At 39.8% G+C, this 16060-nt stretch overlaps 1 protein-coding gene across 2 annotated transcripts; it reads left to right on the forward strand.

Moving 5' to 3' along the window:
• The first annotated feature begins 8647 nt into the window (after positions 1 to 8647).
• On the forward strand, positions 8648 to 15690 carry sbp17 (SBP-transcription factor 17). 2 transcript variants are annotated; one of them, NM_001359731.1, is made up of 11 exons: positions 8648 to 9798; positions 10280 to 10461; positions 11280 to 11567; positions 11652 to 11881; positions 12756 to 12830; positions 12905 to 13012; positions 13086 to 13203; positions 13322 to 13463; positions 13569 to 13713; positions 14192 to 14782; positions 15056 to 15656. In NM_001359731.1, the coding sequence occupies exons 1-11, from the start codon at positions 9197 to 9199 to the stop codon at positions 15491 to 15493; spliced, it is 2919 nt and encodes a 972-aa protein (NP_001346660.1). In that variant the 5' UTR covers positions 8648 to 9196; the 3' UTR covers positions 15494 to 15656. The 2 variants fall into 2 exon arrangements, 1 of the variants encoding a protein (NP_001346660.1); XR_002266911.3 differs by having other exon boundaries at positions 8654 to 9798; positions 14192 to 14858; positions 15056 to 15690.
• The last annotated feature ends 370 nt before the right edge of the window (positions 15691 to 16060 follow it).

A 16060-nucleotide genomic window follows, 5' to 3' on the forward strand; every position in this document is an offset into this window, starting at 1 on the left:
CTCTCACACACCTCTTGCCTCTCCCATTTCAAATCTTTGGAGAGAAATCTTTGAGTGAGATTGAAGAGCTGTGATTTTGGTGCTTCATCTCTAAATCCTTCTTGCTCTTCTTGATTCGAGCTTTGGTACTACATCGAGTTCTTTGTGGATTCATTACTCTTGGAGCTTCTAGCTCCTAGATGACTAGGTGTCTCTTGTGAGTCTCCAAATCTTGTGGAAGACCACAAGAAAGTTTGTATTACCCGCTCGTTTGAGCAAAGCTTAGTGTGTGTGCTTGACCTTTGTGGTCGGCAAAGGGAGGATTAGGGTTGAAAGACACTCGGCTCTTTGTGGGCGCCTCAACGAGGAAGTAGGGACCGTGGTGGTGTGACCGAACCTCGGGATAAATCTTGTGTCTCTTGTGTTCTTGCTCATTGTGTTTGTTTGTGTTCTTCGTTCTCTCACCATTACGTGGAAGATTTGTTTATATCTTTTTGGTGTGTGGATTTTGAGAAGTTCCCTTCTCAGATCTACTACTTTGAACCCTGTGGATCAACTAGAACATCTCATTTCCAAAGTTAACTGGGTGAATTTCGAGATCAATCCAGTTTATATCTTATTCTTTAGTTGAGCTCGTGCAAACCGATTGAACTGGTTTTACCCAGTTCGTTTCTAGTTTTTGTTGAAAAAGTTTCCACTTGCCTATTCACCCCCCTCTAGGCAACTTTCACTAACAACATTATTATCAATTGTGTATGCATTGCTGAGTGTGCACCTTCCTTATGCTCTTCCTTTTGTTCGTTCTCTCTTAATACACATACCCCTACTGCCATGACACTAGTTATTTACAAAGTTACATGTTAGCCAAGCAAGAGTTGACTATGAATTCATGTAGTTAGATGACTAGCAACAAAACCTTATGGACTAGCCAACTGCAGGGGTAGGGGCTGAAAGTCGCCTAGAGAGTGGTTGAATAGGCGAAACCTAAAATTTATAAATCAAACACAAAACTTTACCCAAGTTAACGTTAGAACGAGTATAAATGAAATCGTAGTGCTAAAGAGGTGTTTTCTTGCTAAGAGTTGCCCTAATGAATGCGAAATCACTTGGGTGCAACTCAAATTAATATGAGATCAATGCAAGCAAGAGAGTAACAGATAGGGGATAGGAAGAACCAAAACACAAAGCAAGATTAACAAAAAGACACAAGCGATTTGTTTCTCGAAGTTTAGTTCCAAAGAACATACTCCTCGTCGAGGAGTCCACATAGGATGTGTCTCTTTCAACCCTTTTTCCTCTCTCAAATGATCACTTAGACCGGATGACTGTTCTTCTCTTATTGGGGAACACTGATTCCCGTAAGGACCTCCACATAAAGAACTAGAGTCTCTTGCTAGATTGTTACAATCTTGAGAATGAGATTAGAAGAATAAAGAGCACAATCGAAAACACCAAGCGAAAAGAGCGAAAAGAAAATCACAAAGTCACTCTCTTTTGTTTCTCCAAAGCACTAATCACTAATGATCTTCTAACATAATTATGGCACTTGGGGAGTGTAAGGAAAATGGACCTCGACCCATTTAGCTAAATGATTTTGGTGTTTGATGATCAACATAACCTGTGGACTATGTGCTTGCTAGTGTTTGTGTCTTTAATTCATAGGATGCGAAGAGGATTGGATTGTGGCTCTAAGGATGCCACACTACCTAAAAAGCTTAGAAGATCAATAAATATCAAGAACAAGTCCAAGACTCAAGACCAAAAGAAGCCCAAGAAAATAGTGAAGAAATCCAAGAAGTGAATAGTCACCCAGTGCTCTGGTGGCGTACCGGACTGTCCGGTGTGCGCCAGACAGTATGCACATAGAGCTTTGCAAATGGACTCTTGAGAGCTAGAGCACCGGTCTGTCCGGTGTGCACTGGATAGCAGCAGCTCTCAACGGCTAGCTGACGTGGCCAGGGTACCGAACATGTCCAGTGTGCACCGGACTGGCAACAGAACAATCAACTTTCTGTCCAATGATTATAATTGAGGGGGAGGCTATTTATGCCCTCCAATTGGCTATTTGAAAGTGTGGGAGCCCCAACAACATACTAACAAATATTATAGACATTTCCAAGTGCTCAAACACCCAAGTGCTTAATAGATTCACTCGGTGATTAGCGAGGTGCTTTGTGAAGTGCTTAGGTTAGTTAGACCGCTTATGTGTTTGCTCTAGGTGATTCCTAGTTAGTTGAGTGAGTTTATAAAAATCCACAAAACCCCTCGGCTCTTGCGCGAGTCATTATAATATTTTATCGAGTGGGGCAAGAGTCTTGCGAGACCGTGACAACCGAGTTTGTGTCACGACCGCCACCATATACCGGAGAGAACGATGCTCGTGATGTTTCAGCCGAAAGCTCGATAGTGGAGACGACAGAGAGCGTCTGAGAGGAGCCGGAAGCTAAGCACCACTTGCGTGTGGAGAATGGTCGTGGCTCTCTACGAAGTTACTCGACTGTGGTGCTTGGCCCTCGCGTGGGCTACCCTTTGTGTAGGGGTACCAACGAGAATTAGTCGGGACCTTGCGTTGTTCTGGATGTCTCGGTAAAAATATCGGTGTCGTCTATGAGAGTTTGCTTTCTCTACTAGCTCTTTAATCTTCCACATCTACTCTCTCTACTTAAGTTGCAATCTTTACTATTCTTAGTGTAGTTTATATAGGGTTGGAACTTAGGTTGCATAACTCCTTTTGCGCGAGGGGTAGCAACACATAGAAAAAACCTAGTTTGCACAATCTAGTTAAGTTATTTGCATAGGTTTTGTTCTAGAGGTTTATTTTGTGGTCTAGTTTAGAGATAGTTTTTAGAAGTCCTAATTCACCCTCTCTTTGTCTCTGTTTCTTACAAGTGGTATCAGAGCCCAGTTTGGCTCATTTAAATTTTTTTAGCTTCACCGCTAATAGAGTCGACGCTTTTAGAGAAAGGGGATAGATACCCATAGGCCATCACACTTCGACGACACAAATTTCCCTTATTATAGTGCTATAATGGCTTGCTGCCTAGACATCAGACACATATGGTGAAAGCATTGATCGAATGTGGGGTATGCGAAAGATGCATAGTGCATGGTACTCACCAAACATGTTCGACGAGGTGTCTGGTGCACCTTTTGTAGTGTTTTTTTCTCAAAAAAAACTATGTAGATATTACACCAAACAAAATGCAAACTTAATAAGATTCAAACAAACACTAGTGGGGACTAGTATTAGTGACCTCTCTCAAACCCTCAAATTTTCAAAAATAATTTCCCTTAGGATACAAATATTTTATGAAAACATTCAAAGGAAACAACTAGAAGTCATCATAAGATTGTTCAATAGAGGTTTAAAAAACTTGTGCGTTGAATGTTCCCTTTAGCTGAGCTACCATAGCGAATGCTCAAATCTTAACAAATAAGAAACGATAAATCAACATCCATGCATATGCAATGCAATACTTGGAATTGAAATATGTTGCTTGTCAAGTTTGAACTCGAGTTAAGCTTTTAACATGCTTTAGTGCAATTATCTTAACTTGGTTAGGTAAGCTCTATGTCAAAGCAATTTTAAACATGTATTATATTACAAACGCAATGCAAGAGACAACACAAGCACATGTTTAGGTAAATTTGCTTAGATCTAGAATACTAAACACATTCATCAACATACAAAACCTAGCTTTATCTAGTGGTTTTTGTGAAGATGTTCGCTAATTGATCATCAGTCTTCACTCCTAGCGAATGTCCCCTTTTGCTATATGATCTCTAAGTAAGTGATGGTGTACGTCAACATGCTTGATGATAGAGTGTTTAAGTGGATTATTAGTGAGTTTTACATCACTCTCATTATCATACAAAAGAGGTACTTTTTCTAGAACTAAGATTTTGTTCCATATACAGAATTTTTGTACAACAAGCACCCATGGTAATGTATTATACTTCGATGTTTTATAATGCAACACTATTTTGCATTTTTGATGACCATGACACTAGTGATATACCAAGAATATGACCCCTCCAGAGGTGTTTTTCCTATCAATTTTACAACCCGCATAATACAATTTGGAATAGCTAACAAGTTAGAAACTACCTCCTATGTGATATCAAATACCAATGTTTGGTGTGTGAATTAGGTACCTAAGGATTCTTTTTACAACAATTAAATGATGTTCCTTATGATTAGCTTGAAATCTAGCACATATACACACTAAATACAATGTCAAGCCTATATGTAGTTAAATATAACAAACCAACAATCATAGAATAGTAGAGAGTTTGATCAACCAATTTACCTCCATCGTCTAGGTCGAGATGTCCATTTAATGGCATTGGTTTCTTGATTCTTTACATTCTCATCTATTTTGAATCTTTTGAGTTGATACTTGGTGTACTTCTCTTGAGGATGAAATTATATCCTCTCATCTACTTGACTTGAAAAATAAGGAAGAATGTAAGTTCTCCATTCATTGACATCTCAAACTCATTCGACATTAAATTTTCAAACTCTTTGCAATGTTTTCATCTATGGAGCCAATTATTATGCCATCGACATATATTTGGCAAATGAAGATATCACTATATAACTTCTTAGTGAATAGTATGGTGTCGACCGCCTCGATCTTGAAGCCCTTCTCAATGAGGAAAACTTAAAGACACTCATACCATGCCCTGGAAGCTTGCTTTAGCCATATAGCGCCTTGGATAACATATAAACACGATTAAGAAATCTAGGATCATCAAACTAGAGGGGTTGATCAACATATACTAGTTCATTTATAAAGACATTTAATAATGCACTTTTAACATCTATTTGAAAAGGTTTTATGTTATGATTAGATGCATATGCATGTAGGATCCAGATGGCTTCAAGTCCTACAACTGGTGTAAATGTTTCTCCAAAACCTAGACCTTTAACTTTAGAGAATCCCTTTACATCTAGTGTTTCCTTGTTCCACACAATGACACCTTGATGTCTTTCTTGTTCTAGAATGTCTACCTTGTTTCAATAACTCTCGCATCTCACGGTTGCTCTTCAAGCATCTAAATCTCGTTGCAAGTGAAGTTTTAAATTCTTCACACATGACATTCACCCAATTTGGATCCTTGAGAGTTTTGTGTATGAAAAACTAAATGCATGAAACAAATGAGTGATGTTCAATAAATAAAATATTTTTTGAGAGCGAGTAATTACACCCCTTGACGGAATCTACACTAAACTTACCTAGGTCAAGATATCCATCCACGCTCTTACTTATAGTATGACCAAAAGAAAAATAAAATTACTATAAGTAATCTATGTGTCCAACAACTTCTTAACACTTAAAACTAGTCGATTCTTAACCTTCTCGCTCATCCTTTAAAAACTGATGATTGATCTTCATCAATAGGGGCACAAATACCACATAAGCCTAATGAATCTCTATTATTCTGACCTAACTTATTATGCCTGTACAAAACACATGTTCACCACAATAATCTTGTGTTGTCATTAATCACCGAAATCCAACTAGGAGCCTAGATGCTTTCAGATGACATTAAAGGCAAGGAGGTTCATTGTTGCCACAACGTAGACAATAGACATACTCGAGACCACTATATGGTACATGACATCATCCCTATAGCCACGCTTAAACGTACTGGTGTACCTACAAGCATTAAAATTATAGGCTGTTACACTAGTTGCCAACTACACCATATCCCCAATGGTGAGGACTCTGGTACTTGCCACTATGATAAGACATATGTGCTGTTGTAGCATGACATGCTTATAATAATGAGGCATATCCGATATGTCACTCGTATGACCTCGCATTGACGATAAGACGATAAGAGTAGTTGATCATCTGCTAGATAGGTCCCATTGTCGAGTAGCCATATATTACTCTATTATCTCTTGAGAAATGACTTAAGGTTTTGGAATGACTTTTGAGAAATGACTTAAGGTTTTGGAATGCTTCTCACTCCTAGGCTTTATCCTGGCCTCCAATTTACAAAATACATAGATGAGTACTAGCGATTAAATAGACTATAACTCTTACTAGAACCAAAAGGAAAGAGAGCTAGACAATTACTAGCTCGCTAGATACCTAAGCTAGCTTGTAATCTTCTTCACCTCGATGTAACATAATTAAAGAGAACATATGGTATTATATCTTGTGAACTGAACCTCTATAAACTGCATGTGTTGATAGCTAGAGAGTACCCAGGATCAATATGCCACTCGCTCTTTACATCAACTCTCTCTCGATTATCTATGGTATCCTGATGCCATACCATGATGACAAGCGTACACACGTACGTACATGCATCATACATTCAATAACTAGAAGCATACCTTATGTTTTACTGCAAGAGTTACGGATAATTTAAAATAATAAAACTGGACTACATATAACTACTTATACAATACGATAAACAATTACAAATTAATGTTTTTGGATGGCATGACATGCACGCATGCACGTTAGTGGATGTTGTGTGCATATCACAATTGCAAGTGTTAGTGGACACCATAATTGCATCTAATAGTGGATTGTTGAGTGGATAACTTGTATGTCGAGATATAGCTATAGTAGATTTTAGAGTGATAAGATATATAGATATAGATATAAACGTAGATATGTCATTCGATGATAGCCTGCTAACGATATAAACATAGATCAGAACCTTAAGAGTTTTGATGACCGATGAAAGAGAGAGTAGGTGTATTTATAGACAGATAGAAAAATGGATCATTTTTTTGCAGCCCTTCCACACAGGACATATAATTCTTTTTCTATGAAATAATAGAGTCGACTTAGGTCTAATTTGGTTTGAGGAACTAAAGATTAATCCCTCCATTTTAGTCTCATGTAGTCCCTAAATTGCTAATTGGTGGGACTAAAACAAGGACTAAACTATTTTAGTCTCTAGTCTCTTAAGGGGTGATTAAAATGGACTAAACCATATTAATTCCACCTTTTGCCCTTTATTTCAGTTGCACTGATGGCGAGAGAATACTAAAGGGTATTTTGGTCCTCTTATGATTCATTTAATGTTTTTTTAATACTTTTAGTCATATAACCAAACAGGGTAGAGACTAAACTTTAGTCTTTTCCAAATAAATTTTAGTCTCTAAACTAAAGGAACCAAACGGACGCTTAGTTTATTAATTTCCAGATTAAAACTTGCTTCACAACATTTCAATGGCACGGCATATGGTGGTACACGAAGTGAGTTGGGAAAGTACGGTGAGATTTTGTGACAAATGCGTCGGTGCCAAGGTAATCGGTCTCTATTTCTAGATTCCGCAAACTAAGGGTTAAAATAAGACGCACCTTGTAAAGATACTAAGGGCCAAAGTGAGCAATTGCTCATGGTTGTTTCATGGTAGAAACACATTTTCATCTGTAAATTATCTTGATAAAAATAATAAAGGCATATGATCTCTCTATTGCATGCCTACTAACGACCTACACGTTCATTGAGGGCTTTGTAATTTGGAACGGAGAAGTATATGTACCTGATAAATAATGTCCGTATAAAAGAATATGACTATACCTGCACTCATTCCTTGATAAAAAATAATCTACATCATCGAGCCATCATGCCTGTTTCGTACATATATTATTCATGAGCTTTGTAAATAAATCATTACAGACACGTTGAGACTAGAAAAACATATATAATTAACAACTTATCATGTATGGTTTTGTGGTATGACTATATTATTTTATCTACTTTACGATAGTTAACAACTTATCATGTAACAATATCCAAATATTCTATAGAAAGACTGTTTCTATGAACTTAATTCGCATGAACTGTATTTTTTTCTCCGGTAACTCACTGTTACTTCCTAACTATTTACTTGGCTTTAATCCATACTCGCTTCTAATGTTTATACATTATTTTTAGATTACAGCTACAACAGTCCAAACAAACAGCTTTAATTTAAAGCGAACATGATGACCATTCCATTCATCTCGTGCAAATGTCACGTAACCGTACACTCTAATTCTTTTCGTAATTATCGTATTGCATGACATATATAGTTGAGTATTTTCCCTCTCCTATATATGTTCAAATCGGAAAGACTTCATAGCCGATTCTTAAACGAACTCTGAATCATCTAAAATCCTACCAAGTACACTTTGACATACAGGATCCTCCGGCCACTGCATCAAAAACCTTTGAAAAAAAAACTATCTAAGAGCAACTCCAGTAGTTATGTAAATTTTAGCTCTCTAAATCACAGATTTAAGAAGTTGCTAAATGGCTTTTGTAGTAAAAAATATGAGTTCTCCAATAGTTCTCTAAATATAGGTTGTAATTTTATTTTATATCTATCCACATAAAAAAGAAGTCACAAAAACTATATAATGCAGTCAACATTTTTGTTTAGGGAGTTGTTAAATGGTTGCCAAATGTAGAGAGAAAATGAGGTTAGATGATAAGTTGTTAAATTTAGAAAGTTCATTTAGAGAACTGTTGGAGAATAGTTTTCATATTAACTACCTAAATTATAGATTTAGGAAGTCTTTTAGAGAACTACTGGAGCTGCTCTAACGACGCCATTGATTGGATCCACTTGCCCCCTTGTACGGTTCCACACATCGTCGTGTAGCCTGCTGGAGTGTGGCATACAATTTTCCGGTGGCCCTATTTCCACTGGGCCACCCCGCTACGGGTCCCCCATCTATCATCTCCCCACTCACACATGCTATCCCACACCGCTACCTTTCTCTGCTCTTTCCCCTCCAGTCCTCCACCCCTGCTGACTCCGTTGCTGTGCATTCCTGCCAAAGCTTCCCCGCCGAATTCCCCAACCTCCCGCCGGATTCGCCCAGCTCGTCGACTCCGGAGTCCGATTCGTGCACGGAGCAGCGGCCTGGGCCGCCAATTCGCTCGGTTCGGCGCCGCGCTGATTCGCTTCGGTACTCTCTTTCTGCTTCCCCCCCTGGAATGTTTCCGGTGATTCGCGCGGCATGAGCTCGGGTTGGAGGTGGTGCCTCTGATTCCCGCTGGCCCGAGGCGGAGGCGCGAGGGCATGTGGGTTTCTCTGGTGTGGATCCGGGGCTGCGTGGGCGTCACGTTCGTCGATTTCCAGAGCGGGAGGGGAGCCGACTAGATCTCTCGGCTCCTGCGGTTGCTGCGCTCCGTCGGGAGAGTTACCTGTGACCGGAGAAGGTTGCCGGAGGGTTTTGGGAGGTGAGGGGACATGGAGGCCGCCAGGTTCGGCGCGCGGAGCAGCCACTTGTACGGCAGCGGGCTGGGCGAGCTTGATCTCAACAGGCGCGAGAGCAGGGTGTTTGGCTGGGATCTCAACGAGTGGAGCTGGGACAGTCAGCGGTTTACTGCCACGCCGGTGCCTGTTGAGGCGGCGAATGGCTCTGGACTGAACAGCTCGCCGTCATCGTCCGAGGAAGCCGGGGAAGAGATGGCTAAGAATGGTGGCTTGGGAGGTGATACTGACAAGAGGAAAAGGGCCGTGGTCATTGACGACGACGACGATGATGAAACGGAGGATCAGGACACGGTCGTGAATGGTGGCGGGTCGCTCAGCCTGATAATAGGGGGTAGTGCTGCTGGTGCTGGAGCGATGGAGAACGGCGATGTAAATGAGGATGAGAGAAATGGAAAGAAGATCAGGGTGCAAGGAGGCGGCTCAAGTGGGCCGGCATGCCAGGTTGAGGGCTGCGGAGCAGATCTGACTGCAGCGAAGGATTATCACCGCCGGCACAAGGTCTGCGAGATGCATGCTAAGGCCACCACCGCCGTGGTCGGAAACACTGTCCAGAGGTTCTGCCAGCAATGCAGTAGGTTAGTTTTATGGTTCTGCCTGCTTCTATTACCTTTCAATCATATGCAGTTATTTGTTCATAGAAGAATGAATGGGTAAAATACCTTATGCAAGTTATATTTAGCGCAGCTACACACAGACTTGAGAAACGTGCAAAACTCTGACCATCATGATGATTTCCAACCTTTGATCTTTGACACTCGCAGACTCGCTATATCTGTGACACCTGGAGAAGGAAATAGATGAAATGCACATTTGTTATATTTAGACCAAAATATTACCATTTAAGTGAATATTGTTTGCAAAGAAATTTTAGTTTAGTTTAGACACCAGAATATTCACTGTGCTCACACAAGAGCTAAGGATGATGCTTGGGGAAGTGGTTAAATAGCTTAATGCTTAGAACTTTAAAAGTTGTTAAGTAATTTGTTCATGCTACTGTATACTTAGAAGACCCCCCGCCCTGCTCTCTGTAATTATGTTGTACATATTCTTGTGCAGATTTCACCTTCTTCAAGAATTTGATGAAGGGAAGCGAAGTTGCCGTCGACGCTTAGCAGGCCACAATAAACGGAGGAGAAAAACCCGCCCTGATACTGCAAGTTGTGGGACTGCTTCAATTGAGGACAAAATCAGCAATTATCTACTGTTGAGCCTTATTGGAATCTGTGCTAATTTGAACTGTAAGTTTGCTAACTTGCTAGACCAAATTTTCTATTCTAAGATACTTGTATAACTTATTTTCCCTTCAATGTTATGAAATTGGTAGTAATGTTTTGACTAAATTTTCTTGGTATAGGCTTAGATCAAGATAAGCGACCGTAATCTGTTTTACAAGAGTATATGAGGTCTTAATTACTCATTTTGACATGTTGGGACATAAGGATGTTCCACGGCATTTGGTGTGCTGTAAGTTTCATGAATTGGTTTATTAGACAACTCTAGGATTGCGCACAGTCACGGGATGTTCCTCCATGAGCTGCATGTGAGGATATCATATTGAGATTTAGCATCTTTCACTGACAGAGTGCTGCAATTACTAGCTGCGTGACCTTAAATTATCTGTTTATTACCTAGTCTTGTTGCATCCCTTTCTTTTATCGGGGTTCTTGCAATGGGATATCCTTCTCCAAATAACTGAAATGCAGTTTGGTGATCTGCATCTTTAATTGTTGGAAACTTCTCAAGTTTTTGTACCAAGCCTTGATTTATGAATCAACAAAAATACCTTGAAATAGATTTGAAAAATCCGGGTATTGTGGACATTCCGTCATTTCCATTCCGAGCATTCGAATCTTAAGTTTCTTAATTATCAAAGAAAAATTTCATTATCTTCTCAATCTTCATTAATCCATATGGATCAATCTAGCAATAATTGAATCTCTATTCTGCCTACCAAATCACATGAACTCCACATATGTATTTCATATATATAATTATGTGTCCTGCAGAACTACTTGTATATCAGGAATGTACATGACTCTTAGAATTCTCCTTGCAGCTGATAATGTTCAGCATTCAAATGGCCAGGAGTTGCTATCCACTCTTTTGAAGAACCTAGGGTCTGTTGCCAAATCACTGGAGCCAAAAGAACTATGTAAACTCCTGGAGGCATACCAAAGCCTGCAAAATGGATCAAATGCTGGAACCTCTGGAACAGCTAATGCCACAGAAGAGGCTGCAGGGCCATCTAACTCTAAGTTGCCTTTCGTGAATGGTAGTCATTGTGGACATGCATCATCATCTGTTGTGCCAGTACAGTCGAAGGCTACCATAGTGGTAACTCCAGGTATGAAGTACAACCACTGCTAAACATTCAGAAACTGGTTTTTATGATTTACAATTTCAGCTTAATTCCTTCCTGACTGCACAGAGCCCGCATCATGCAAGCTTAAGGATTTTGATCTGAATGACACTTGCAATGATATGGAAGGCTTTGAGGATGGACAAGAAGGTTCACCTACACCTGCCTTTAAGACAGCTGACTCTCCTAATTGTGCATCATGGATGCAACAAGATTCTACTCAAAGTCCACCGCAGACTAGTGGCAACTCAGATTCAACATCAACACAATCATTGTCAAGCTCAAATGGAGACGCTCAGGTTTGTTTTTTATTCCTTGCAACAGATTCATATAAAGAAGGAATGATAAACGGCAGATTGTGAGCACTCTTATGACTTATCAACTTGTATAATAACAGATTATATATTAATGAGACAGTTTGATGTGCTATAATTTTTAATGGAAAATTGACAACTCACTATGGTATTGGAATAGTATATGTACATATGTATCAAGCTGTTATTGGCAGCAAGTTTATGTCTATAACATTCAAGGTTGGAATTCGAATTGGAATAAGATTTTCAGTGCACCTTAATGACGGAGACTGAGACATCAGTACATTAGGATTCTGTAGAACTAGATTGCGAATCCATACTTGGCTTTAGGGATTTAATAACTCCTACGAGTCCTACCTTTAATCATTCAACTTTTGTTTTTTACACCTACCTGACTTTTTAATACCTTTTTACTAGAAGTTGTGATAGCCATCACCGTCAAGAAGTAAATCATAAAAGATATGCTAGAGTGGATTCTGATAGAGAAGTGAACCAATTAAGTGTTCAATCTCCAAGATCCAAGCCTAGAAATAAAAAGAATACTATGTGCTACTAAATTTCTCTTCAAAGATACATACTTCAATCAGATAGAGGCACTTTTGATTGCATATCTGATGTGCAAAAGTGCCATACTGCCATGCAAATACTGAATGAGTAACATGAACTGGACAGCCTTCCAACATAAATGGAAAGTTTTGATGCAGAGAGCCAGAGAATTCATGTTAGGAGCCATAATCTTGGCAGCACTCATGCAAACACCAAGATGCTAATTGTACAATATCATTCCATATGGATTTGCACATTACTATGCTTAGATGCCATCTTATGAAACATCTGGTTCTTGTTATTTTGCCTGCAGTGCCGAACTGATAAGATTGTCTTCAAGCTTTTTGACAAAGTTCCCAGTGATTTACCCCCAGTTTTGCGGTCACAGGTAAATTATGCATTCTGTGAGCACGCGGCCAAAAAATATATCCTAAACCTAACACTTAAATTCTAATTTTTCAGATTCTTGGTTGGTTGTCAAGTAGCCCTACTGATATAGAGAGCCATATTAGACCTGGGTGTATTATTCTAACAATATATCTACGGTTAGTTGAGTCTGCATGGCAAGAGGTATGCTTCTTTTCTGAATTCTCATGTAAAAATAGTGCCCTTTTTGTTTGATTATTAATGATCTTTTCTATAGCTTTCTGAGAATATGAGCCTGCACCTGGATAAGCTTTTGAGTAGCTCCACTGACAACTTTTGGGCATCTGGCTTGGTATTTGTGATGGTTCGGCGTCGCTTAGCTTTTATGCTCAATGGTGAGCCAACACCTGGCATTTAGCTGCTCTTTTACAGTGATTGCTGTGCAAGCTTTATTCTTATACTTTATGTAGGAAATTTGTTAAATGTCAAGCTTTTTTGTTCATCTTACTGCAGGTCAAATTATGTTGGACAGACCCCTGGCACCCAGTTCTCATCATTACTGCAAGATTTTATGTGTCAAACCTGTTGCTGCACCTTATTCTGCAACAATAAATTTCAGAGTCGAAGGATCTAATCTACTCAGTACTTCCTCAAGGTGTTTAATTTTGATTAACTTATTCGTGAAGTATATACAAATAAACCTTAATGCTTCCTTCAGCTTATCGATTTACATCTAAATACCACATTCTCATGTTCGCAGGCTAATTTGTTCATTTGAAGGACGTTGTATATTCCAGGAAGACACAGACTCTGTAGCAGAAAATGATGAGTATGAGGATAGGGCCATCGAATGCCTCAGTTTTTGTTGTTCCGTTCCTGGTCCAAGAGGAAGAGGATTTATAGAGGTACAAATAGTTGTACTTATATAGCTTCGGTTCGAGGACAAAATATACTTATATAGCTTCTGTACGAGAACAAAATATATAAAAAAAACTCGGCTGGGGAGGGTATGACCGCCCTCCCGGTATAATGCTAAGAAGGACCCGAACCACCGGTCCCAACTAAGAAAACCCCGAACCCTGCCCCCATCACTAATGGGCCGAGTACAACTGTCCACTTTGCAACGGCTCAGCCGGAGGGTGACGCACAGGACATCGATTCCCGAGAGCGGACGGGACACAACGAGGGGATTTATTTAAGGGTGCGGAACTAGGGGTCGAAGTCGAACCCCTGACCTGGTGAAAGGGACAACGCCGCCTTCACCTCTAGGCTATCAACCCAACCGTGGAGCAAAATATACTTGTATAATTTTTATCATGATGTTGTTATTTTAGTTTTCTTCTGTAACTTTGAATTCCTCCTGAATATCACCTGCAATTTCAGGTTGAAGATAGTGGTTTTAGCAATGGCTTCTTCCCCTTCATAATTGCTGAGAAAGACATATGCTTTGAGGTTTCTGAGCTGGAGAGCATATTTGAGTCCTCCAGTATCGAACATGCAGATGCTAATGATAATGCCAGGGAACAAGCTCTGGAGTTTCTAAATGAGCTGGGTTGGCTTCTTCACAGAGCGAACAGAATGTCTAAAGAGAATGTAACTGATACATCTGTAGCTACCTTTAGCATGTGGAGATTCAGGAATCTTGGTGTATTTGCCATGGAGCGGGAGTGGTGTGCTGTGATCAAAATGCTGTTAGATTTCTTATTTATTGGCCTTGTCGATGTGGGATCCCGATCTCCAGAAGAGGTGGTGCTTTCAGAAAATTTGTTGCATGCTGCTGTACGGAGGAAGTCTGTTAACATGGTTAGATTTCTGCTGAGATACAGACCAAACAAAAACTCCAAGGGGACTGCACAGACATACTTATTTAGACCTGATGCTCTGGGCCCGTCAATGATTACCCCCCTCCATATAGCAGCTGCCACTAGTGATGCAGAGGATGTGTTGGATGTGCTGACCGATGATCCTGGACTGGTATTCTATTTCTAGTTCTTGGAATTTTACCTCTTATTTTCCACCACCTCAAGCTGAGCTATATTAATTTACAACAGTAGGTCATTAGAAACTTAGTAAACTATCATTCTTATGATATTTTATTATTTCACTAAAGAACAGACTTACACATACATTGAACTCTGAAGTGATAGATACATGAATTACCAGATGTCACATCACATGCGTTGCATATATTTTAAATTTAATTAATAGAGTTGAATGACATAGTTATATCTGACTTATCCCATGCAGATTGGAATTAGTGCTTGGAGCAATGCACGGGACGGAACAGGTTTTACCCCAGAAGATTATGCTCGGCAGAGAGGCAATGATGCTTACCTGAATCTGGTCCAAAAGAAGATTGATAAGCATCTTGGCAAAGGCCGTGTTGTCCTCGGTGTTCCGAGCAGTATATGCTCTGTAATAACTGATGGTGTTAAGCCTGGCGATGTTAGCCTCGAGATCTGCATGCCAATGTCTGCATCAGTGCCAGGTTGCCTCCTCTGCAGCCGTAAGGCACGGGTGTATCCGAATTCTACATCGAGGACCTTCCTTTACAGGCCAGCGATGTTGACTGTGATGGGAGTTGCTGTGGTCTGTGTCTGCGTGGGCATACTCCTCCATACCTTTCCCAGGGTTTATGCCGCGCCCACATTCAGATGGGAGTTGCTGGAGCGTGGACCCATGTAAGTTTTAGGATGAGCCTTAGCTGTTGTTTGTAACTTGTAAGTTGAGAGTTTTAGCGTTGTGGCTAAGATCAAAGGAACATGATTACCGTGTGAAGAAGTTCATCTGTGTTTAACGCAAGATGCTGTTGCGGCTGTAAGCTTTATATACATCGTCGATTTCAACTATATTTACAGCCTATCATGCTCCCATTCCATTCATCCATTTTGTTTTAGAATTCATTCCTTGCGGAGAATTTGTGAACCATCAGAATAAAAAACAGGTTCTTGTATTTATAATCGTTGAGACATAATATTTCTTGGAATGATGCTGAAAAACTCATGATTGCATTTGCTGAAAGTATATGTTACAATCCAAGCTCCTGCCAGTTTGCAAGGCTGAAATGCATGCACTTGATTTTCAGCTTAATCAACATGTACATTTTGTGATGAGCAGACGTCAATTTTGCTTTGGGACTATAATATGGTGTTTGGTTTGAGTAATGAGTTAGTCAATTATCTTCTTACTTCTCTTTTTCTGGTTTGTGGAATATAATAAGTTGATCTATCACCATTTCATTTCTTATAGTTA

Source organism: Zea mays, chromosome 1 (assembly GCF_902167145.1).
Source record: "Zea mays cultivar B73 chromosome 1, Zm-B73-REFERENCE-NAM-5.0, whole genome shotgun sequence".
Taxonomy (NCBI): Eukaryota; Viridiplantae; Streptophyta; class Magnoliopsida; order Poales; family Poaceae; genus Zea; species Zea mays.

What these genes read in the sequence shown, in the direction of transcription:
- sbp17 (NM_001359731.1), top strand. Translation starts at nt 9,197, where the DNA reads ATGGAGGCCGCCAGGTTCGGCGCGCGGAGCAGCCACTTGTACGGCAGC. An exon ending in CTACTCAGTACTTCCTCAAG is followed by an intron (nt 13,464 to 13,568) that starts GTGTTTAATTTT and finishes TCATGTTCGCAG; the next exon opens with GCTAATTTGTTCATTTGAAG. An exon ending in TGACCGATGATCCTGGACTG is followed by an intron (nt 14,783 to 15,055) that starts GTATTCTATTTC and finishes TATCCCATGCAG; the next exon opens with ATTGGAATTAGTGCTTGGAG.